This window comes from Chiloscyllium punctatum, chromosome 7 (assembly GCF_047496795.1).
Source record: "Chiloscyllium punctatum isolate Juve2018m chromosome 7, sChiPun1.3, whole genome shotgun sequence".
NCBI classification, from domain to species: domain Eukaryota; kingdom Metazoa; phylum Chordata; class Chondrichthyes; order Orectolobiformes; family Hemiscylliidae; genus Chiloscyllium; species Chiloscyllium punctatum.
The window spans coordinates 110,876,495-110,902,115 of NC_092745.1; the positions used below are offsets into that span (position 1 = coordinate 110,876,495).

The window sequence follows — 25,621 nt, forward strand, 5'->3', positions numbered from 1 at the left end:
GCAACATGGGAGCCAGCCATTCACATTACTGCTAAAGAAAATATTTTACCAAAATGGGTTACTGTGTCAGAGTGGGTGTGGTACCGTCTCATTGGCTATTTGACCATTTCTTTGTGGCATGAAACTGTGATCCCTCTAATATCCTACCTCTTCCAACTTTGCAAAACAGCAACAAATCCAGTTATGGCTGCTGTCTATCTTTGAAGATTGTATTTGACCATCATCTCCTGTCTCCTAGCAATGCTTGGCATTATGAACCAAGCATTGAGCTTGCCTCTTGTTCAATTAACAGATTGGAGTTTGAAGATATCATGATACTGGCTGTACAGATGAGGTGTGGAAGTGGGACCTAGAAATGATATAGGTATCAGATTTCCAATCCAGGCTGTTAAATAAAAGCTTCACATCCCTCCATTTCTACTGGAGGAAAGAAATACGTGAAATATTCAAAAAGCAACGAGGGTAATGAAATTTCTGAAAGGAGAATTTCTTTGCTCGCCTTCACAGCAAAAGAGAATGGTGTCTCAGTGATGGGCAGGAAACAAAATTATTGAAGAGACAGAACATATTAGAGTTGAGAGTGTGGTGCTGGAAAAGCACAGCAGGCCAGGCAGCATCTGAGGAACAGGAGAATCAATGTTTTGGGCAAAAGCCCTTCATCAGGAATGAGGCCATATCATATTCAACATAAAAACATAAAACCTATCACCATCAACTACCCCCCCAGCTTCATCTACCTATTGCATTCCTTAGCTACCTTCCCTCACAGCCATATCTCCCTCCCATTTATCTCTCAGCCCCCTTGGGCCACCCCCCCCCCCCCCCCCCATTCCTGATGAAGAGCTTATGCTTGAAATATTGACTTTTCTGTTCCTTGGATGCTGCCTGACCGGCTGTGCTTTTCCAGCACCACACCTTTTGACTCTGATCTCCAGCACCTGCAGTCCTCACTTTCTCCCAGAACACCCTTTCTCAAGGAAGGAGACCAAAACTGCTCACAGTAGTCCCGATACAGCTGCAACATAACCTCCCTATTTTTAAATTCCATCTCTCAAGCAATGAAGGACAACATTCCATTTGCCTTCTTACTTACCTGTTGCACCTGCAAACCAACTTGTTGATTGAAAATTTTAAGATTGGAAATGGAGAAAAAAATTTAGCATAGAGTCTTCAGGATCTGATCATTTCCAGTACTGAATGACACAAATGAGGAAGATACAGCATTAGAATCCTATCTAACTGACATGATGCAAATTTAGCAGATTGCATTGACTGTCTGGAAAGCTAATCAAAGGACTTCCTCTCTTTGAACAAATTGTATTTAAATTGATCAGTGAGGTATTTGGCATCAACTAATTTTGAACGTGGCCAATAGTTATCCAAATACAGGAAGCTTTGGTAACTTTCTGAGGATATTTAATAAGTTCTAATTTCATTATAAATTTGAAATTGCATAGTTCAGACTAAGTTTGGATTAGCATGGATGCTGGTGTAATAAGAAATAAAACAAAGAACAGAAGCTTTACATAATCAGGATGTGCAAGAAGTTATTCCTATCTAAGATGCAGCTGTTTATTGTTTACCTTTTGAGGATCCACATTGATATCAATGATATTTAAACAGATCTAATATTACTATATGCAATTTCAAGGACAGGAAAGATCATATGGACACATAAGGTAATTCCAGTAGCTAAGTTATTGAAAAGAAAGGCTCTTCTGTTCACAGTCCCCAGGCAGATAAAATATACCTATACTGTATGCCCCTTTCTGCAGATTTCCAAGTTGCTATGGTGGGGAGGCTTGAGTATTCCATTGATCCTGAGAGTGATGCCGCTAGGTGTTCTCAGCTCCTGACAGGGCCATCCGTTCAGAGTAAGGTCAGAGAGGAGGAACCAAGCAAAGCACATTTCCAAAACAAGTGCTCCACAGTGATCCAGGCAGAAGATGCTAGTCTGATACCAATGGCTGCAATGGCAGGTGACCACAGCAGTGTAGAGAGATTCCAAATCATCGAGGTTTCCTTCTTTGTCACTGGAATTGGATCAGTTCTGTGTACATGGACACATTGCGTACACACGCACACACTACACGTGCGCACAGGCGTGCACAACACCACCAGCACACGCACACCGCCACCCCATATGCACACGTCCCACCCCACACACACACATCCCACCTCACAAACACACACACACACCCCATCCCACATGCACACACCCCACCACACAAACACGCATGCATTCACCACTTTGACCACACACTACACATGCATAAGCACATGCACCAGGGCGATTGGAGTGAGGTGACAGTGACAGAGTTGTGAGATCTGGAAGTCCCTGGCTTCAGTCCGGCACATAGCTGGTGGAGTTTGACTCAGTCGTTTTGCTCTCGGAATAAGAACAGGAGAGTGTTTTAGCCGCTTTCTTCACTGTTTACCAATCACCTTTAGAACCCACTCTGCTCCCAACATGTGGGAAAGGGGCTAGAAAAATAGTCTGTTCCCTTACCAACCTGGCTAAAAAAAACTGCATCTAACAGGTTCTGAAAACCAAAGTCAAACTCAATCTTCAAACCTTGAATGTATGAGCTATCAAGGAGTAGGAGTGAACCAGTCAAACAGAATGAAGAACTGCCCTTGTTGCTGTGAACTCAAGCACTTCAACAGTCATATCAATGCCCTGCTAGAGACCCGATGAGCAAGTGAAGAGCAGCTAAGGGAGGAAGGTGAATGTTATATCTTCCTCTCGAGTGGTAAAACCTACGTTCTTCCCAGGATGCATGGAATTGGATTCTCTGTCAAGAACAAACTCTCAATCAACTCGCAGAGCTCCATGTTGGCATCAATAATCGCTTCATGATTTTCAGTCTACAACTTACCAAGAACCAGCAGGCAACAGGTATCAGTGCCTATGCTCCAACCATTGATGCTATCGATAAGTCCAATGAAGGCTTCTATTTCACTCAGAACACTTGGGGGAGTCTCCTGTATGAAGAGACACACTTTGTTGAGGACATCCAACAGCAAGAAAAAATGCAGAAAAGGAGCTGGAGAAAGAACGGCCAATGATCTCAAGGTCAAAGACCACTTCCACCCCCAGAAAAATGGCCAAATGTGTAATCAGAGATGTGGTTCTAAAATTGGGCTGATCAGTCACACAAGGATGCATACAGAATCTCCTGGGTGGGCAATCATACTCATTATAATGAGTAATTGCTGACGATATTGAATATCAAAATTTGTGAAGATATGTTGAAGGCAGTGTAATGACCCACATCCTGTTAAGATTAGATTAGATTACTTACAGTGTGGAAACAGGCCCTTCGGCCCAACAAGTCCACACCGCCCCGCCGAAGCGCAACCCACCCATACCCCTACATCTACCCCTTACCTAACACTACTGGCAATTTAGCATGGCCAATTCACCTGACCTGCACATCTTTGGACTGTGGGAGGAAACCGGAGCACCCGGAGGAAACCCACGCAGACACGGGGAGAATGTGCAAACTCCACACAGTCAGTCACCTGAGGCGGGAATTGAACCCGGGTCTCTGGCGCTGTGAGGCAGCAGTGCTAACCACTGTGCCACCGTGCTGCCCTAAATAAATAAAATATATATATTACATAAGGATACATGAGGATTTACAAGCATTGGCTTAAGCACAAAATAAAGTTTACAAGGATGATATCAGAACTGTAAGAGTGCAGTTATCAGAATTACTGAAATAGTTGATGCCCTTTAGAAAAGAGAAGGTTGAAAGTGACTAGATCGAGATTTTTAAGTTATGGAGAAGCTTGAAAACATGGATTGAGAGAAATTATTTCCAACGTTAGGGAGTATAAAACTGAGGACTATAAATTACTAATAATTTGGGGTGGCATGGTGGCTCAGTGGTTAGCACTGCTGCCTCACAGTGCCAGGGGTCCAGGTTTGATTCCAGCCTTGGGCGGTTGTCTGTGTGGTGTTTGTAAGTTCTCTCCATGTCTTTGTGGGTTTCCTCCCACAATCCAAAGAATTGGCCATTTAAATTATCCATTGTCTTCAGGGATCTATGGGTTAGGTGCATTAAGTTATGGGTAAATGTAGAGTAATAGGGTCTGACTGGGTTACTGTTCGGAGGGTTGGTGTGGACTTGTTGGGCCGAATGGCCTGTTCCCACACTATGGGTTTTCTATGATTCTATGAATCCAATATTGAATTCAGGAGGTTATCCTTTACTTGAATGATGAGACTGTGAACCTTGCTACCACACTCAGTGGTTGGGATGGATAGCTTGGATGGATTAAAAGGGATTTCAAGTTAATTACCTGATCCTTCAATCAAAGGATATGCTGAAAGGGTCTGATATGTTAAGTTAGGAGGAGACTCCTGTGGAGCATGAAAAGCAGAACAAAACTATTATATGAATGGCACATTCCTGTTCAGTAAATTCTAAGTAAGTTTATGGAATATAAAAGCTAGGAACCAGAATGTCTAGAAGGAGTGGAAAAAAATAATCTGTGTATTGAAGAAAAATAAAAAACATACAACTCCACCTGTCATTCTCACCTTATTCTCCATATCATGTAACATCTGTGGCTGTTCACTTTGCATTAGAACATTAAAATAGGGTTCTTGAAATATTAGATTTGCATATCAATGTGAACATTGTACAGTCACACAATTTATACTCTCTACTGAAAATTGTCATCAGCTTATGATTTTTTTTCACCTTTTAACAAATGTCAGCATGTAACGACCGCAATTTAATTTTTTAAAAAATCCATGTGATATATTATGTTCCGGTGTTAATGCTATGTCTTTAGATAATTTTTCTGTATTTCCAATCTGCTTCATTCCAACAAGCGTGTGATTTTCTGTTCAGTCTGTGATCGTTATTATGAAATGGTTAGCCTGACTGATACTGAGCGCCCAATGTAAATATAATTGTGAAGAAGAAGCTAACCTAGGAATCATGGATAACTACTGACAATTTTCAAATAGATTCTGTTACATTTGTACAGTAGCCATATGATAATGCCAGACCAATGCAACCACAATGTTTTTATATTGGTTATAATTGATAACTTACATTTATATAGCATGTTTTATGTAAAAAAAATTTAAAGAATGAGGGGGGATCTTTTAGAAACATATAAAATTATAAAGGGAATCGATAAGATAGAAGTAGAGAGGATGTTTCCACGGGTGGGTGAAACTAGGACAAGAGGGCATAGCCTCAAAATTAGGGAGAGTAGATTTAGGACTGAATTGCAGAGGAACCTCTTCACCCAGAGGGTTGTAAATCTATGCAATTCCTTCCCCAGTGAAGTAGTTGATGCTACTTCAGTAAACATTTTTAAAGATAAGATGGGTTTTTGTTGAACCCTGAAGGAAGTAAGGGTTACGACGAGACAGCAGGTAAGTCCACAAGAAGATCAGCCATGATCTTATTGAATGGCGGGGCAGGCTTGAAGGGCCAGATGGCCTACTCCTGATGTTCTAAAAATATTTCACAAGGGCATAATCAGATAAAAATTAGTCCAGAAGCAGGAAAAGGAGCTACAGCAGTAGTTGAATAAATGCTTGATTTTGGGTGGGTTTCAATTAAAGTGAGGGAAGAGGAGAGGCAGAGAGTTTTACTATTATCATGGAATCCCTACAGTGTGGAAACAGACCATTTGGCCCAACAAGACCACACCAATCCTCCAAAGAGCATCTACCCAGATTCACCCTCCTACCCTATCCCTGCATTTCCCATGGCAAATTAAGCTAATCTAAACATGCCTGCTCACTGTGGGCAATTTAGCATGGCGAAAACACCTAACCTGCACATCTTTGGACTGCGGAAGGAAACCAGAGCACCAAGAGGAAACACATGCAGACACGGGCAGCTTGTGCAAACTCCAAACAGACAGTCACTTGAGGTTGGGATTGAATCTGGGTCCCTGGCACTGTGAGGCAGCAGTGCCACCCATTATGGAGAGAATTCTGAAGTTTCTGACCTGACGACTGCCAATGGCAGGTCATAAGGAATGAGGGGGCACACAGGAAGATTGAATGGTAGCTTGCATGCTTATTGGCCTGATCATCTTCTGTTACTACATTCAATAATTTGTTATTCTTAGATTTATGCTCTTTTTACCTCAAAAATCTACCTGTGGGTTCCAATTTCCATTAAAATGAAGCACGCCCCATTTTGCTATATCGAATTGCATTTGTTGTTTATGTGCCCACTGGTGCTAATTTATGTCTTCATTTATCTTGGTGTGTGACACTACTTTGCACTCTCTTCCAGTGAAAAAAGATCTTTCCATATCTCCCACCCCTTTATTGCTCCATGACCATCTTTTGAAATACATATGGATTCCATTTTAGTCATGCCCTTTCTTATTGTCATAAAGTTATTTCTGATTAATGCAAAAACTAACCATTCTTATGGAATCATAGATTATTACAGCACAGGAACTATTTGGACCATGAATTTTTCTCTGAAATCTAGTTCATCCCACAACGTGGCTTAACCCCCATAACCCTGCATTTTGTGCTCGTGAATTCCCTTTTGAAAGGTCCTATCAAATCAGCATATTTAGTAATCATTGATCACACTTTACATGAAAAACGACTTGATTCTTAATTATTATTTCTTCATACATCATAGTCTGGAATAATCAGCTGATAATCCTTGGTATAATCGCACTTTTTAAACTTTCACTGGAACAGGCAGTCAAACTTTGGTTTTAAAGTGTCCTTTTAAAGAATGCGAGAGCAGAGGGAGATAAAACTGGAAGTAATAGGAGAACAAAATGATTGTGAGGGATGATTTTTTTATCAAGGTAATCACAGTTAGAATTTTCAAAACAAGGAAATCTAAAAGATTAATCTTTTCTTTTGGAGAACCAGCAATTGGATCATCAAATAATGCATTTGGCAGCAGCCAAGAGGCAATTTTGACAAAGAGTAAAGGGACAGTTGGATAAATGGGTTTCTAAACATTCTGAGCGGAATGCATTTTCTGGATGGTGAGGGCAGGGATGTGCTTTGAAGCTTGAATGAAACTTGGAATTTTGACATTTTTGAGCATTTTGCTGGGGAGATTCTGGATTCAGAGTCAAAGAGTCATACAGTATGGAAGCAAACCTTTCGGTCCAACCGGTCCATACTGACCAGATATCCCAAACGCAAGTACCTGCCTGCCCTTGGCCCATATCCCTCTAAACATTTCTTAATCATGTACTTATCCAAATGTCTTTTAAATAATGTAACCGTCCTCACATCCACCATTTCTTTTTAAAGCTCATTCCACACACAAACCACTCTCTGTGTAAAATCAAATTGCCTCTCAAGGATCTTTTTGAAATCTTTCTCCGCTCACCTTATAAGTATGCTGCTTAGTCTTGAAATTCCCTACCCTAGGGAAAAGACACCTGCCATTCACATTATCTATGATCCATTATTATGATTTTATATAAGGTCAACCCTCAGCCTCCTACGCTCCAGTGAAAAAGATTCCAGCCTATCCAGTCTCACCATATATCTTAAAACCTCTGTTTGTGGCAATATCCTGGTAAATCTTTTCTGAACCCTCTCTGGTTTAATAATACCATTCTGATGTAAATGTAAATTATTAATATCAGTTGATGTTGTTGTTTGTCCACATTTATGTCTGGAGGGTTTCACTCAGTTGTGGCCATGCTGTTTAATGCTTATAATGGCCTCTGTTTAGAATCCCTACTGTGTGGAAATAGGCCCTTTGGCTCAACAAGCCCACACCGACCCACTGAAGAGTAACTCACGCAGACCTGTTCCCCTACTCTATATTTGCCCCTGACTAATAATTTGCCTCCGACTAATAATACAGGCAGTTTAACATGACCAATTCACCTAACCTGCACATATTTGGATCGTGGGAGGAAACCCACACAGACAGGGGGAGAATACGCAAATTCCACACAGACAGTCTCCTGAGGCTGGAATTGAACCTGGGTCCCTGGTACTGTGAAGCAGCAGTGCTAACCACTGAGATTCCATGGTGGCTGCATAAGGGTTTCAAGCAGCCCAATCCTTGTCACCCTTCTGCTGGCATAAAGGCCTGTCACTGTACAATTCCCTGTTTAAAACCTTGGGTGGGATTTTCCCATTTTCAGTTGAAGTCTTTTGTTGAGCGAGATTCATGGTGCCCTGTACATCATAGCACAGAGGGACATTTTGCATACAACCTTTTGCTCATCACACCTTATTTCCTGTCTGTACCTTCATGGTCAATCCATTAGGTTGGCTGCAGTTTTTTCTCTGTTTGCAAGCCACCTTGACAAAATGAGTCAGTGATATTCAGACGATGTTTAGAGTATTGAGTGCAGTTCTAGTCACCATTTTGTGGAAAGAATAAGGATGCACAGAAACGAATAACAAGGATGATACTGGAAATGTGTGTGTCTCAATGAAGAAAGGATTGAGAGGCTGGGTCTGAGAATGGCCAAGTTGATGTTGGTAAAATTCTGAAAGCTTCTGAAAGATAGAATGTTTCCTCTTGTGGAAAGAGTGTGAGAAAAGGCTATTAATGTGATTTAATCACCAATAAATCAAATAGAAAACTCTTTACCCAAAGAATGGTGAGAGTGTGGAACTCATTGCCAAAATGTGTGGCTGAAGTGAACAGTATGAACACATTTAAAGGGAAGCTGTACAAAAAAAAATGAGGGAGACAAAAGTACAAAATGGCTTGGTGTGGTCTTAGATTTAAATGAGAAAATACAGGAGAGGGTTAAATGGAGCATAAATGCTAGCAAGCATTGTTTAGATTGAATGGCCTTTATGTTGTGAATAACTTGGACTTTAAGTAAATGAGATAATAATTATTTTGAAGTGTGTAATTATTTTAATGTCTTTGTTACCCAACAGTCAAATTCTTATCTGAAATTTAAATGACTTGGTCCGAAAACATGATTTTGCTACCTAAATATTCCCTGATTCAGCAGCCTATCATTTCCCCCTCATCTACAGCCTAGCACAACTTCCTGATATTTACCTTAGCACTTTTCCCCTTAACGATGCAATATTGGCCTGACTTATGCTGTCTCTGTTTCACAGTCCTATCTACCCTGCCGTGAAGGTCTTGAACCCAAAATAAGTTTGCTCCCCTGCTTTACATATTTTGGAATCATGCCTGGTTGTGAAATCCCAACCTCTAGCTCATTCTGTGGGTGTGGGAATAAGTGTTTTGGCTGCTTATATGTTGTAAATTTTGATACCATGTGCTATGAAAATGATTCTCTTCATCTTGGCAAGACTACATATACATGATCTGCAACTGCCCTAAGAATCGCTGAAGTCCTTATCCATGATGTCTCATAACCCATGCATTAGTTAAGGAATTCCCTTTTCCTATCCCTTAGTTCTTGTGCTGTCTCTGTAATGGAGGAAAGGCAGCTAGTAAAGCAGTTGACGATTGTTGCACAGAGTATCTATCCTTCTCTGACGAATTTCTGCAGTCCTGCATTTTTGCAGTTTAGGAAGGCACAGTGCCTCAGTAGTTCACACTGCTGCCTCACGGTGGAGGGACCCAGGTTGATTCTAACCTTGGGTGACTGTCTGTGTGGACATTCTCCCCATACGAGCTTCCATTGGATGCTCCTGTTACCTCCCCCTATCCAAAGATGTGCAGTAAGTTGGCTTGGCCATGCTAAATTGCGCAACAGAGTCCAGGGATGTGCAAGCTAGTTCCATTTGCCGTGCTAAATGTGGTATTATGGGGATAGGAATGGAGGTGCTGTGTGCTCTTTGGAGGGTCGGTGTGGACTTATTGGGCCTAATGGCCTCTTCTGCAATTTAGGGATTAGATGAGTCTTTGACCCTCGAGCAATGATGACTAGCCTCTGGAAGTCTTAACTATTGGCCTTGGCATGTCTCTAGCTACAGAAGTACTGGGCAATATTCCTTCGAAAATCTCCCAAACCACTCTCCTTCTCTTGCTACTGACCTCAGCAATACTAGTGTTTATTCAGACAAGTCTTGATCAAAATGTAAAGTGCTTGTTTTAATATTTTAAAATGAACAAGCATTTCAGTTCTCTCTTCAGGACAGTCAACACACACATTTTACACACATTCAGCTTGAAATCTCCATGTTTTAGTTCATTTTTGGGTGTGTATTCTTGATGATCCATTTGTTAAGACTCACTGTTATACCTCACAGATGAACATATCCTTTAAATATGTTTGGGCCATGGTGGAGAACTTTGCGCTTCTTCACATTTCATTTCCTCTGCATCCTGTTTGTGTACTTGCAAAACATATTCAAAATCTCCTGCAGTTCATCCTGCTCAGCTTTGCAATGTACCACTTTCACTGGGTTTGCATCATCGGCAAGTGCAACCACTGTGACTGTGACACTTAGCACACTTGCAACAACGTGTATTTATATGTCAACCTTTACATCCCAAGGCATGACACGGGAGCATTATAAACCAAAGTTTTACATTGAGCAACAGAACGAGAAATTGGCACAGCTGACCAAAAGCTTAGCTGAACAGGTAGGTTTTAAGATGCCATCTTGAATGCAGCAGCCCAGTGTGGAGCTGGGCTAGTAGCCTGGTGCAGGAGCATGGTGGCAGAGACCTGGTGCAGGAGCCAGGTGGCAATGACCTGGTTCAGGAGTGTGTTGACAGAGACCTGGTGCAGGAGCCAGGTGGCAATGACCTGGTTCAGGAGTGTGGTGACAGAGACCTGGTGCAGGAGCGGCTGGCAGTGACCTGGTGCAGTGGCGTGGTGGCAGAGACCTGGTTCAGGAGCGTGGTGGCAGTGACCTGGTGCAGGAGCGTGGTGGCAGTGACCTGGTGCAGGAGCGTGGTGGCAGAGACCTGGTGCAGGAGCATGGTGACAGTAGCCTGGTGAAGGGTTGGGCTGGCAGTGACGTAGTGCAGGAGGGTGGTGGCAGAGACCTGGTGCAGGAGCGTGGTGGCAGAGACCTGGTGCAGGAGCGTGGTGACAGTAGCCTGGTGTAGGTTTGGGCTGGCAGTGACCTAGTGCAGGAGGGTGGTGGCAGAGACCTGGTGCAGGAGGGTGGTGGCAGAGACCTGGTGCAGGACCGTGGTGGTAGAGACCTGATGTAGGAGCGTGTAGGCTGACACCTGGTTCAGGAGCGTGGTGACAGAGACCTGGTTCAGGAGCCAGGTGGCAGAGACCTGGTTCAGGAGCGTGATGGCAAAGACCTGGTGCAGGAGCGTGGTAGCACAGAGCTAGTTCAGGAGCGGGGTAGTAGAGACCAGTGCAGGAGCGGGGTGGCAGAGACCTGGCGTAGGAAGGTGGTGAACAGCCCGGCATGGAGCATGTCAGCAGCTGGCTGGAGGCCCCCTACATTGGTCTGTGGTAGGGAACCTTGGGAGACAGACAATAACGTTTGTCTTTTTTAGTTTTCCTTTTTGTTTTCCTGGCCTATGGTCATTCTGTGTATGGTTGTAATGTTTTGTTTCTTCATTTCTCTATTCTATAACTCAAGATTGGACCTTGGCACCTTTGTCCCAAGATGGCGCTGTAAGTGGCGACTTATAAACTTTTCGCGTACTCATTTGAGTACATCGGACAATAAAGCTAATTAAATTCAAGGAGGCAAGAATGAAAGAGAAGTGGAGAGATGGAACAAGTGAATTTCAAAGCATTGAGCCTTGGTGACTTCTACTGGTGGGGTAATTAAAATTAAGGATGCTCATGAAACCAGAATTAGATTAGCACATAATGTCTCCTGGGGGCCTGGAGAACACCAGGGTGAGAGAATAGTGAGGAAGGTCTTCAGGAGACTTGAAAAAAAAGAGAATTTTACAATCACTGGGAGCCAATGGAGAGCAATGAGCGCAGGGTGATGGATGAACAGTGAATGGGGCAGAACCTAATGTCCATAACCACCTCGGAGTAGCAAGCTTGGGGGGGCAAGGCAATCATTTGATCAAGTCGGAAATTTCTGGAAGGCCTCTTATCTCAACCCGACTAAGTCAGGGCAGAGAAGGTTCAAGCTGGCATTCCTGATTGAATGCTGGTTATACTCACAGTGAGTAGTGAATTTGCCATACAAAAGCCCAAACAGCAAATCCAATAGCTGGGATGGGCTGGGTTGGGTGGGAGGTGGGTGGAAAGGAGGTAGTTGGAATAATGGCATCAATAGAGTCATAGAGTCATACAGCATGGAAACAGACTTTTTGGTCCAACTAGTCTGTGTAGACCAGGTTTCCTAAATTGAATTAGTCCCATTTGCCTGCATTTGGCCAATATCTCTCTAAACTTTTTCTATTCTTGTACCTGTCCAAATGTCCTTTAAATGTTGTAACTGAACAAAGAGACCTTGTAGTGCAGGTTCATAGCTCCTTGAAAATGGAGTTGCAGGTAGATAGGATAGTGAAGAAGGCGTTTGGTATGCTTTCCTTTATTGGTCAGAGTATTGAGTACAGGAGTTGGGAGGTCATGTTGCAGTTGTACAGGACATTGGTTAGGCCACTGTTGGAATATTCCATGGAATTCTGGTCTGCTTCCTATCAGAAAGATGTTGTGAAACTTGAAAGGGTTCAGAAAATATTTACAAGGATGTTGCCAGGGTTGGAGGATTTGAGCTATAGGAAGAGGCTGACCAGGCTGGGGCTGTTTTCCCTGGAGCATCCAAGGCTGAGGGGTGCCTTATAGAGGTTTACAAAATTATGAGGGGCATGGATTGGATAAATAGACAAAAGTCTTTTCCCTGGGGTCGGGGAGTCCAGAACTAGAGGGCATAGGTTTAGGGTGAGAGGGGAAAGATATAAAAGAGACCTAAGGGGCAACGTTTTCACGCAGAGGGTGATACATGCATGGAATGAGCTGCCAGAGAATGTGGTGGAGGCTGGTACAATTGCAACATTTAAGAGGCATTTGGATGGGTATATGTATAGGAAGGGTTTGGAGGGATATGGGCCGGGCGCTGGCAGGTGGGACTAGATTGGATTGGGATATCTGGTCGGCATGGACAGGTTGGACCGAAGGGTCTGTTTTTATGCTGTACATCTCTATGACTCTATGACTCTATTTCCTCTGGCAGTTCATTCCATATTTGAACCATCCTGTATGAAAATGTTGCCCCTCAAGTCCCTTTTAAATCTTTTCCCTCTTACTTTAAAAAATGGCCCTAGTTCCAACTCCCCCACCCTCAGGAAAAAGACCTTTGCTATTCATCTTATCTGCGACCTCATGATTTTATAAACCTTTATAAGGTCACCCATCAACATCCTTTGCCTTATTGAAGGAATTTGAATGGGTCTAGCATTGGAAATGAGGAGGGGTTTCTGCTCAGAGGCACCCACTTGCCTCCTATGAGCCATCCCTCCCCCACCCCTCACTTCCAGCCCGAGCCACCCTCACTTACCTCACCCCAATAATTCAACAATGGTCTGTGATGAAAGTCAAAGTGTATTTCCAGCCCTGCAGCACTGAGATTGGCTAGTAGGTGTCAGGACGAAGTTCCACCACATCTCCTAGCAATCACCCCACCTGACTACTGAGACAAATCCTGAAATCAAGTGTCCTCCATGGAACAGGGGGCCACACCACCAGGTTTCCTCCTGGCTGTGAGGATCTTCATTTCCTCAGGGGTGCCAGAAATTGGATCAGCAGGGATGGTTTTTGGTAGCATTCTTTGGGCCTGTCTGTCCTCAGTGTGGGAACAATGTGGACACCAGGAGGCAGCCATGACTGTATTATGATGGCCAAGTCTGAAGGTAATAACTCAAGGTTTCAGCAACAGCCAAGCTGAGACAAAGATAGTGACAGAAACTGCTACAAGGGTGGACGTACGCTGTGTTAACTGATAGCATAGATATGTGATCAGAGATTCATCCTGTGGATAACAATGGTATCCATTCATAAAATATTTCTACCGAGTCCTGCTTTATTTTCCCTAAACTGCATCAGAACTCTTTCTGAATTCCAAATTGCTAAAAGACAAATCATCTGCTGTACCTGACCTTCTGTGAATAATGAAGAAAGAGATGGCAAATGTGCTTCTTTTTTCAGTGCTTCCTTGGGTTAATGGAAGTCAGGTTTATGTTCTAGTAAACTCGAAGAAAATAAAATTGGAAGCATTTTTCTATTATGAATGTACTGATAAGCCAGATGCTGCAGGCCATTGTGATTGCTATGCACAATTCAAGGGAAATTGTAATTCAGATGTATACAAATAAATGCAACAACTCATTCACGAGTGATTGTGCACGAAGAGGTGTGACACAATGCAATAAATCTGAATAATCCTCAAATTATTTTGAGTTCACTGTGGCCCAGCTGTAACCTCACATTCCGCTTTAAAATGTTTTGTTAAATGTTCTATTTCTTTCCTTTTTTTTGCCTTCTCCACCATTCAATAATTTGATTTTGATTTCATCCGAGTATTGTCACGTGTATCTAGGTACAGTGAAAAGTTTTGTTTTGCGTGCAGTACAAAGCAGATCACACCATACAAAGTGAATTAGGGTAATTGAGCATAGTTACTAATACAATATTACGGTTGCAGAAGAGGTGCACAGAGAGCAAGATCAACACTAAATTAAAAATTTGCAAAGTCCATTCAGAATCCTAATATCAGCAGGGAAGAAATTGTCCTTGAATCTGTTAATATGTGTGTTCAAGCTTTTGTATCTTCTGCCTGACAGAAGAGGTTGGAAGAGATTACCTATATCGTGTATATACTCTTTATACTCTTGATTATAGTTCTGTGATTTGCATTCTGCTCTGCTGAATTTTTCCCACTTCTTGTAGTTTTCTTTTTCTGTCCTTTTATTCAATTATAAATAAATTAGCATCTCTATATGGAGCCCTGACACTTCTAAAAGTATCTCACTCTTATTCTGATACTCAAGAGTATGCAAGACAAGAGTATAAACATTTAAATTGTCTGCGTAGTTTTGTTTACCTTTTATATTTCTCTGATTCATTCTGTCCTGGGGATATTTACATTATTCCCAGTGTACAAACACTGACTCTGAAACAGCTAGTTTTCCAAGTTAGTGGACAAATGCCTTAGGGAAGACAAACAATTTAAATAAAAGTAAGCATGGTGTAAATAGTTTTATATGTTTCATACATTAGGGTTTGTAATAAAATGAGATATTTGCAATCAGATATCCATGGCTGTCTTCTTGTATGCATTCCTCTCATACATGGTGAGTTAGTGATAAGATTTCCATGACAACCACATTGTGAATAAGATTGACTTTTGGCACGTTTATAATGTCAGTTTTGATTATGCAACAGAAACACTTGAGAGAATATGTTGCTAGAGAAGGGATCTGTTTTAAAATGTGATCATGAAAGTAAACACTGAAAGGAAAATGTTTTTACCTGGTTTATTCCAGAGCCATGAGAAGCTGGAGAATAATTTTGATGACATCAAACACACCACTCTCAGTGAGCGAGGAGCACTTCGTGAAGCAATGAGGTAAGTCCAAGTCGCCATGGCAACAATCACCGATTGGTAAAGGAAAAAGCCATTCTTTATTATTGGGAGGAAGAAATGAGTTCATTGCCACCATTCTGATCTTTTCTCTAAGGTATTAATTTGTCAGTAGAGTATCTTCCCTTGGGGCTGTGCTTAGGTTGCAAGGATGCAGCTAGTTCAGCTTGTGTGTGCAATCAGAATTTAAATAATGTTTTCACTTCAGCTGCCTGCCTCCACAAGACAAAAAACCTTTTTTTACCAGCCTGTCTACCACTTAAAAGGCATTCAATCATTTTAACCCAACTGCTGATTGGCACGATGACACTTTCTTCACCCCAGGAATTCTTTGTGTATTAGAAATATTCTAGACTGAAGTGATTTTGGAGCAAATTTTATCAATTTCAGTGCTCTGAATCATAAATTTCATAAAAGTGAGATTATTCACATTTAAGCTGCAATATACCAATTTTTATTAAACTTTTATACATGCGGATGATATTTTAACTCAAATATCAAAGTGATTTGGAGGCCATTCTACGATTTAGCAAAAATGATACTCATTGCTTTAATGTATGAGATGATGTTTAATAATCAGTTTATTGTTACGGTTTTTTCACAAGATGTTATTGAATTGAAGATATTAATTTGAGACGGAACTCTGCTGAATCAATACCAATGAGGTGTAATGCTGATTGTTTTGCATCCTCGACTTGTCTGGCAATCCATGAGTCTGCACGTATTGAGAGTTGAATTGGTTCATGTACTTTTTAAGTTGAGGAATTGTGGAATCCTTTATCTCTTTACTGACATAAAAATAAGTTTCTTTGGAAAGTTCACATTGCCCCTCTTGCAACTAATGTTCATCCAAAGTGATGTTACACGACTTTTGTATGTCCATGCTGTTTACCCAAACGCACTGCAGCAGCTCGCTTGTACCAACAATTTATTTTTATTGGTGATGTGACTCATTACTTTTATATTATAAAGCCTAGTATAAATGGCCCATAAGATTAATAGTGTGGGTAAGCTTAGTATCGGCTTTTACAAATTACATTTAATACCATTTCGTACAACTCAATCTGTAAAGTGTTATACAATCGTGTAAATACATATGTTAACATGTACATCTATGTGAAAATTAAGATTTTTTTCACCCTTTTTATGATTTATTTTAATTGTGTAATGTTTAATCACCCTCATCCTTTCTTCATGAAGATAGTAAATCTTTGCCTGATGCTTTTAGCATTACTGGGGGGACCAGTGAAATCTAAGTGTAGCTTGAGAGCAAAACAGACAACTGACATCGCTTCTTCCATTCCATCCTGTCATCAATGGTCAAGAAAATCTGGAAGGGCATATAACTGGTTGCAATTTGTTGGGAATTATTTTGAGGTATCAATGGATTTGTATTTCACCGCCAATGTCTTTCTTCACTCTTTCTAAATTACATAAATAAACAAGAGCTTTGTTTTCAGAACAAAACAGAAAAAAATTGTTAGCACCTTGCAAACTAGGTAATTGTTGAGAGGAATCTATAACCTTTGATATAATGTTAAACATTGGTATTCTAGAGCTCAGTCAGGATGGTACTCCAATTATAATCCATTTTTATTTCCATGATTTTTTGTACATTTGATTATAATTTAAAAATTACCCATAAATTTGCAGGGAAGAGGCAACAGGGAAGAGATATTTTTAACCAAGGAATTTAAAAAAAAACTTTCCAGCCCTAATCAAACTAATTTACAAAGTAGACCTTTTTTTTAATTAATTTGCTGTGTTATTCCCCATACAATGTTTAATTTAGCCAAGCATAGGATACATTTCAGATATCAAGGATTACAAAGTAATTTAAGTTTCTGCATAAGACCACAAGACACATGAGCAGAAATAGGTGGTATGGCCCTTTGCATTGTTCCACCATTCAGTGAGATTATGGTTGATATGATAATCCTCAACTCCACTCTTTTACCTTTTCCAGCTGTCTTTTGATTCTGCTGCTAATTAGAAGTTTGTCTTGAATATACTTAACACCCAACCTCGACAACCCTCTATGGTAAAGAATTATATAGATTCACTATCCTCTGAGTGATTAAATTTCTCTTCATCTCTGTTCTAATTATGTGACCCTTTACTCTGACATTATGGCCTCTGCTCCTAGACTCTCTAACAAGGGGAAGCAACCTCTCAGTATCCGTCCTGTCAAGCTCCCTAAGAATTTTGTATGTTCAAAAGGGTCACTTCTCATTCTTCTAAACTCCAACAAGTACAGGCCCAACCTACTCAATCTCTTCACAAAGAAACCCCACTCTCCCAAGCTCAGCCTTCTCTGAGTTGCCTCAATATCAACATCTTTCCAGATTTGAAGATGCCAGTGTTGGACTAAGATGTACAAAGTTAAAAATCACACAACACCAGGTTATAGTCCAACAGGTTTAATTGGAAGCTAGTGCTTCAAATTAAACCTGTTGGACTGTAACCTGGTGTTGTGTGATTTTTAACATCTTTCCTTAGATAAGTGGACCAAAATTATTCACAGTATTCCAGCTGCAGTCTAACTAGTGTCTTGCATAGTTTTAGCAAGACTTCCTTATTTTCATATTCCATTCTCTCTGAAATAAAGGTGAATATTCCAATTCCATTTTTGTGTTTTTTTTGTGATTCACGGATGAGGCCTCTGTTGTAGTTTTTTCGAGTCTTGTTCCATTTAAATAATATTCAGCTATTCTATTCTTCTTTCCAAACTGAATAACTTCACATTTTACCATTTTATGTTCCATCCATTGCCAGTTTTTGTCCGTTCTTTCAATCTGCCTATATCTCTCCACAGGCTGTTTGTGGCATCCTCACCATTGCCTTCTGACCACTTTTTGTCACCTGCAAATTTGGCAACAGTACATTCGGTTCCTTCTTCCAACTCAGTCATACATTGTAATCTATTTCAGCTAGCACCAATTCCTGTGATGTTCCACTAATTATAGGTTGTCATGTTGAAAATTTTTTCACTAACCTCTGCCTTCTACTAGCTAGACAGTCCTCTATCTCTGTATACTACTGCCAACACCATAGGCTCTTACCTTATTAAGTAACCTATTATGTGATGCCTGTTGGAAATCTAAAATAAATTACATCTACTGATTCCCTTTTATCAATCCTGCCTGTTACGTCCACAAGAATTCTCATAAATATGGATGGCATAATGTCCCTTTTATGAAGCCATGCTGAGTCCGTTTAATTATTTATTTCCAAATGATCTACTATTACATCCTTTATAAATCGGCTTTAACAGACAGCAAGCTAACTGGTATATTTATCTGATTTTTGACTGTTTCCCTGTTAAATAAGGATGTTACATTAGTAATTTTTCAATCCTCTGGGATTTTTCCAGAATCTTAGGATTCTTGGAAGATTATTACCAATGAATCCACTATTTCTGTGGCTACTTCCTTCCTAAGATGTAACCCCATTAGTTTCCATTCCATTTGAACAACGAACGAGAGTAGGTGCCTCAACACATGGAGCCTGCACAGCCATTCAAATCATGGCCAATCACATTTTAACCTCAACTTTACGTTCCTCCATATTCCTGATAATCTTTCATCTCCGTGGTGATCAAGAACCTATCTACCTGTGCCTTAAAAATAGTTAAACATTTTGCATCCATTGTCTTTTGAGGATGGGAATTCCAAAGACTCTTAGTCCACTGACGAATATGAATTAGTCCATATTCTGTCGCAAACAGGTAACTCCCCATTTTTAATGTGTCCCCTAGTTTTAGATTCTCCCACAAGAGGCAACATCCTTTCCACACCCACCTAGTCAGCTCTCTACAGGATTCTGTATGTTTCAATTAAGGCACTGTGACAGTTCTAATCTCCAGAAGATATAGCCCTAACCTATTGCCTCTCCTCATAAGGCAATCCACTGTTTCCAGACATTATCTGGTAAATCATTTTATAAGTATGGTGACCAGAACTATACACAGTTTTCCAGATGTTGTTTTATCATTGCCCAGTATCTGTAGCGGAAATTACTGTATTTATTTTGTCTTTCCTATTTTGCCTCTTGATTATTTAGTATCTTTGGAATGATATTTGTGACTTCTATCGTGATAACTTAGATAAAGTATTTATTCACTCCACTGCCATTTCCTGGTTCTCCGTTATTGTATTCCCAGCTTCATTCTCTCAACATCTGATCTTCACATTGGTCTGTCTCTTCCTTTCTACATATTAATAAAAACCCTTCCTTTGCATCATAATATTCCTTTCAGGTTTACCCTCAAAACATAATTCTTTCTCCTTGTTTTTTTGACAATCCTTTGTTAGTTTTTCAAAGTTTTCCAATCATTTGGCCTGTTACTAATCTTTGCCACAATGTGCGTTTTTTCTTTCTATTTCATGTGATCCTTGAACAAGGAACAGTACAGGACAGGAACAAGCCCTTTGGCCCTCAAAACCTGCACCGACCCATTTTGCCCTTCCACACTAAAACTGCCTTCACTTACAGGATGCATATCTCTCTATTCTCTTTCTTTTCATGCATTTGTCCAGTTTCTTCTTGGTTGCTAATGTTGTGTCTGCTTCCACCACCTCCTCCAGTAGTGTATTAGAGACACTCACTGCTCTTTGTGTGAAATACTAGCAGTAGAGAGATTGAAGAACTCATAGGCTGGCAGATATTGGAAAAATGCAGATGTAGGAGGATTGTTATTATGGGTGACTTTCAACTTTCCCAGTATTGGCTGGAACCTCCTTAGTGCAGATAGTTTAGATGGAGCCATTTTGTCAGGTGTGTTCAGAAGGGTTTCCTTACTCAGTATGTAGACAGGCCGATAAGAGGAGAGGCCAGTTTGGATTTGATGCTCGGCAATGGGCAAGGACAGGTGTCAGATCTCGCAGTGGGAGAACACTTTGGTGACAGTGACCACAACTGCCTCATATTTACCATTGCCTTGAAGAGGGAAAGGAGCACTTACCAAGGGAAAGTATTTAATTGGGGAAAAGGAAATTATGATGCTATCAGACAGGAGTTGGACAGTAAAGATTGGGAGCAATTGTTCCACAGAAAGGGTACGACAGACATATGGAGACTGTTTAAGGAGCAGTTGTTGCAAGTGATGCACAAATTTGTTCCTCTGAGACTGGCAAGAAGGAGTAAGATTAAGGAGCTTTGGCTGACAAGAACAGAGGAGCTTCTCATCAAAAGGAAGAAAGCAACTTACGTAAAGTGAAGGAAGCAAGGATCTAGCACAGCTTTAGAGCATTACAGGCTTGCTAGAAAGGAGCTCAGAAATGGACTGAGGAGCTCCAAAAGAGGACACGAAAAAGGCTTATCAGGAAGGATTAGAGAGAACCCAAAGGAATTTTACTCATACGTGAGGAATAAGAGAGAAGGTAGGACCAGTCAGGGATAGCGTAAGGAACTTGTACGTGGAGTCTGACCAGATAGGGGAAGCCCTAAATGAATTTTTTTGCTTTGGTTTTCACTAAGGAAAGGAACCTTGTTGTGAATGAGAACTTTGAGGAGCTGGGAAAAAAGGCTGGAACAGATCAAGATTCATGAAGTTGATGTGCTGGAAATTTTGGAAAACATTAAGATTCATCAGTCCCCAGGGCCAGACCAGATTTATCCTAGGCTGCTCCAGGAAGTGAGAAAGAAGGTTTTTAAGCCACTGGTGAAGATCATTGCCTCCTCACTATCCACGGGAGTTGTACCAGAGGATTAGAGGAAGTGAATGTTGTTCCTCTTTTCAAGAAGAGGAATGGAGAAATCCCTGGCAATTACAGACCAGTCAGTCTTATGTCTGTGGTCAGCAATGTTTTGGAAAGAATTCTGAGGGATAGGATTTATGACTATTTGGAAAAGCACAGAGTGATTAAAGGCAGTCAGCATGGCTTTGTGAGGGGCAGGTCATGCCTCACAAATCCTAGTGAGTTCTTTGAGGAGATGACGAGATAGGTTGATGATGGTCGAGCAGTGGATGTGGTGTGTATGGACTTCAGCAAGGCATTTGATAAGGTTCCCCATGGTAGGCTTATTCATAAAGTCAGGAGGTATGGGATACAGGGAGATTTGGTTGTCTGGATTCAGAATTGGTTGGCTGACAGAAGGCAGAGAGGGGTTGTATTCCGCCTGGAGGTCAGTGTTGAGTGGTGTCCTGCAGGGGTCTTTTCTTGGGTCTCTGCTCTTTGTGGTTTTTATAAATGACTTGGATGAGGAGGTTGAAGGGTGGGTTAGTAAATTTGCCGATGACACAAAGGTTGGAGGTGCTGTTGATAGTATCGAGGGCTATTGCAGGCTATAGCGCGATATCGACACGATGCAGAGCTGGGCTGAGAGATGGCAATGGAGTTCAACCTAGATAAATGCAAAGTGATGCATTTTGGAAGGTCGAACTTGAATACTGAATATAAGATTAAAAACAGAATTCTTGGCAGAGTGGAGGAACAGAGTGATCTTGGTGTTCAAGTGCACAGATCCCTCAAAGTTGCCACTCAAGTGTATAGGGTTGTTAAGAAAGCATATGGTGTTTTGACTTTCATTAACAGGGGGATCGAGTTTAAGAGCCGAGATGTTTTGCTGCAGCTCTACAAGTCCCTGGTGAGACCATACTTAGAATAATGTGTCCAGTTCTGATCGCCCCACTGTAGGAAAGATATGGAGGCTTTGGAGAGGATGCAAAGAAGATTTACCAGGATGCTGCCTGGACTTGAGTGCTTGACTTACGAAGAGAGGTTAACTAAGCTCAAACTTTTCTCTTTGGGGAGAAGGAGGAAGAGAGGTGACCTGATTGAGGTATACAAGGTAATGAGAGGCTTGGATAGAGTCAATAGCCAGAGACCTTTCCCCAGGGCAGGATTGATTGCAATGAGGGGTCATTGTTTTATGACATTATGAGGAAGGTATAGAGAAGACGTGAGAGTTAGGGTTCTTTACGCAGAGAGTAGTGAATGCATGGAATGCATTGCTGGTGGTAGAAACAGAGTCATTTGGGATATTTAAGCGACTGCTGGACATGCACATAGACATCAGTGAATTGAGGGGTGTGTAGGTTAGGTTATTTTATTTTAGATTATGAATAATCCTTGGCACAACATCATGGGCTGAAGGGCCTGTTCTGTGATGTACTTTTCTATGTTCTGTGTTCAATAAAAAGCCTTGGGATTCTCCTTAATCCTGTTGCTAACAACTTCTAATCTCCCCTTTTAGCCTTTCTAATTCCTTATTTAAGTTCTTTCCTACTTTCCTTGTATATTTCAATGGCTTTGTCAGTTCCCAACCTCCTCAAGTTCATGATTGCTTCCTTTTTCTTTCTGACAAAGATTATAGCATCCCTGGTCATCCAAGGCTCACGTACCTATCCTTTATTCTCACAGGGACATGCTGCTCCTGAAGTCTTATCAACAGTTGTTTGAAACGCTCCCACATGTCCGATGCAGATTTCCCCTCAAACAGCCACCTCCAATCAAAATTCTCCAGTTCCTGCCTAATCCTGTTGTAGTTCACCTTCCCCCAGTTTAACACATTCACCCAAGGACTGCTGTTGTCCCTATCCTTGACTAGCTTAAAACTCAAGATGTTACAGTCACTACGGTGGCACAGTGGTTAGCACTGCTGCTTCACAGTGCCAGAGACCTGGGTTAAATTCCTGCCTTGGGCAACTGTCTGTGTGGAGTTTGCACATTCTCCCCGTGTCTGCGTGGGTGTGCTCCGGTTTCCTCCCACAGTCCAAAAGTGTGCAGGTTAGGTGAATTGGCCATGCTAAATTGCCCGTAGTGTTAGGTGTAGGGGAATGGGTCTGGGTGGGTTGCTCTTTGGAGGGTCATTGTGGACTTGTTGGGCCAAAGGGCCTGTTTCCACACTGTAAGTAAGCTAAGTACTCCCAAAATGCTTAACTTCCCTTGTTATTCAGGGTCGGCTTACCCTCTTCCTAGCATTATTCTTTCTCGCCGAGATATACATTTTTTTTCATTCATGGGATGAGGGCCAAGCCAACATTTATTGCCCAAAGGGCAGTTAAGAGTCAACCACAATGCTGTGGGACTGGAGTCATGTTTAGGCCAGACCAGCTGTTTCCTTCCCGAAAGGACATTAGTGAACCAGATGGGTTTTTCCAACAATCGACAATGGATTAATGCTCATCATTAGACTCTTAATTCCAGATTTCACTGAGTTCAAATGCCACTATCTGTCATGGTAGGATTCGAGCCTGGGATCCCAGACCATTACCCGGGTCTCTGCATTCACAGTCTAGTGATAATACCACTCAGCCATTGCCTCCCCCTCTTGTGAGTCATGATCTATTTCTTAAGTGTTTGCCATTGTTTCTCAAACATCTTTTCCCATTCTATTTCAGCCAACATTCCTTTATTATTACTTCACACAATTGTGCCTGGGCCAGTGTTCTTAATATCACACCGAATGCCAAATTCCACCCTGTTATGGTCAGCGTTTTCCAGGGACTATTTTACTCTGAGATCATTTATTAAACCTGCCTCATTAGACATTACTGCATCCAAAATTGTCTGCAAGATTTTTTTTATTTCTGGATGATTCTCAATTAAAATCAAGTTTGCAAAATGCGGATTTCAGAAAGGCAATCGACACCATCAGCCAATCATTGTATAGTCTATATCCAATATCAACCCTTTTGGATTCCTTCAAATTGATTAAATGTCCTGACAGAATGATATTTTCATCAGTGAGACTCCCAACGTGACACTGCAACTATTGCCTACAGCCTTAAAATAGTTCAGTGCAAATTACAGAGTAATAGGGCAGTGCTTTTACTGCACTTAATGTACTTTTTTCAATCTTGACTGGTAGCACTTATTTCCCTATTTCTCAACATGACTGAAATCCTATTTTATCGGGTATTTGTTCCAGTAATGTGTGTACCTATTCATGGGAAATGTAGTGCTTGGTTCAAAAATGATACCTCCAAACCAGCTCATTAAGGGTTAATTGTTAAGGGTTCATTGGACATGGCAATAAACAATTGAAGGAAAATATATGAAAAGTTAGCTTTGTGTAAAAGCAGCCTTTTGTGGTTGGGCTGTTAACAGTAATGACCTTGACTTGGGAGCAGGCTAATTTGTGGCAACACTTGGATTTGTTTGTGACCACCATGCACAGAGGAGTACTTGGGAAAGTGCCCAGCAAAGGCAATGCAGCACATGATATCAGATTCAGAACAGTATTAATTAGGGGAGAGCAATTTCCCCATTGAACTGTGTTTGTGAGACTGCGGCCATTCATATTCACCGTTGGACTGGTGTTCATGAGACCAGTGCTCTGGAACCTGAGAGAGAGCTCCAAATGCCAGCCATCCAAGACAAGGCAGTGAGTCTCATTCATGTGTGTAGGTACAAAGTAGTTTAAGCAAATAAATTCACTTATTTATTTGACTATGTATTAAGTAGATTGAATTAATATGTATTGAAGTCAGAGAGGCATAGAGATGTACAGCACAGAAACAGAACCTTCGGTTCAACCTGTCCATGCCGACCAGATATCCCAACCTAATCTAGTCCCACTTGCCAGCATCCAACCCATAGCCCTTCAAACATTTCATATACCCATCCAGACCTGAAAGAACTCAGTAGGCACTTTCGTCCGAAAAATGTGGGAAGTGGTGGTTAGCTAAATTGGTTGACAGCCAGATGCAGAGAGATACCAATAGTAAATATAACTGAGATTCCCATGAAGGGCTCTCCTTCTCAACCTTTCCCCTCACCTGAGGCATGCAAGCCACAGATTAAACCTCTGCCAGTTGGCCCCTTTTAATGAGAGAGCAGTCCTGTGGTTCAGTAGGATCTTGGCGATTTCAGGGAGGAAGTGAGGATTGCGGATGCTGGTGATCAGAGTCAAAAGGTGTGGCACTGGAACAGCACAGCGGATTAGGCAGCATCCGAGAAGCAGGAAAGTTAATGTTTCGGGCATAAGCCCTTCATCAATCACATTCCTGATGAAGGGCTTATGCCCGAAACATCGACTCTCCTGCTTCACGGATGCTGTCTGACCTGCTGTGTTTTTCCAGCGCCACACTCTTTGATCTCTTGGTGACTTCAGTTTTGCTTTTACTCTTAGGACCTTGAAATATCCAGCTCATTTTATCCCAACTTGTATGACATAATAATTTTAATACACTGTAATTGGATTATAACATGCATGTACATGAGTATAAAGAAT

General features: G+C 41.4%; 1 protein-coding gene across 1 annotated transcript in view; it reads left to right on the forward strand.

The window, feature by feature from the left end:
• LOC140480044 (dihydropyrimidine dehydrogenase [NADP(+)]-like) overlaps positions 1-25,621 on the forward strand; it is a 731,044-nt gene that overhangs the window by 155,274 nt on the left and 550,149 nt on the right. The window contains exon 3 of the mRNA XM_072574601.1: positions 15,345-15,427. Within this exon, the coding sequence (XP_072430702.1) occupies positions 15,345-15,427 (83 nt within the window). The remainder of the gene's footprint in view (positions 1-15,344; positions 15,428-25,621) is intronic.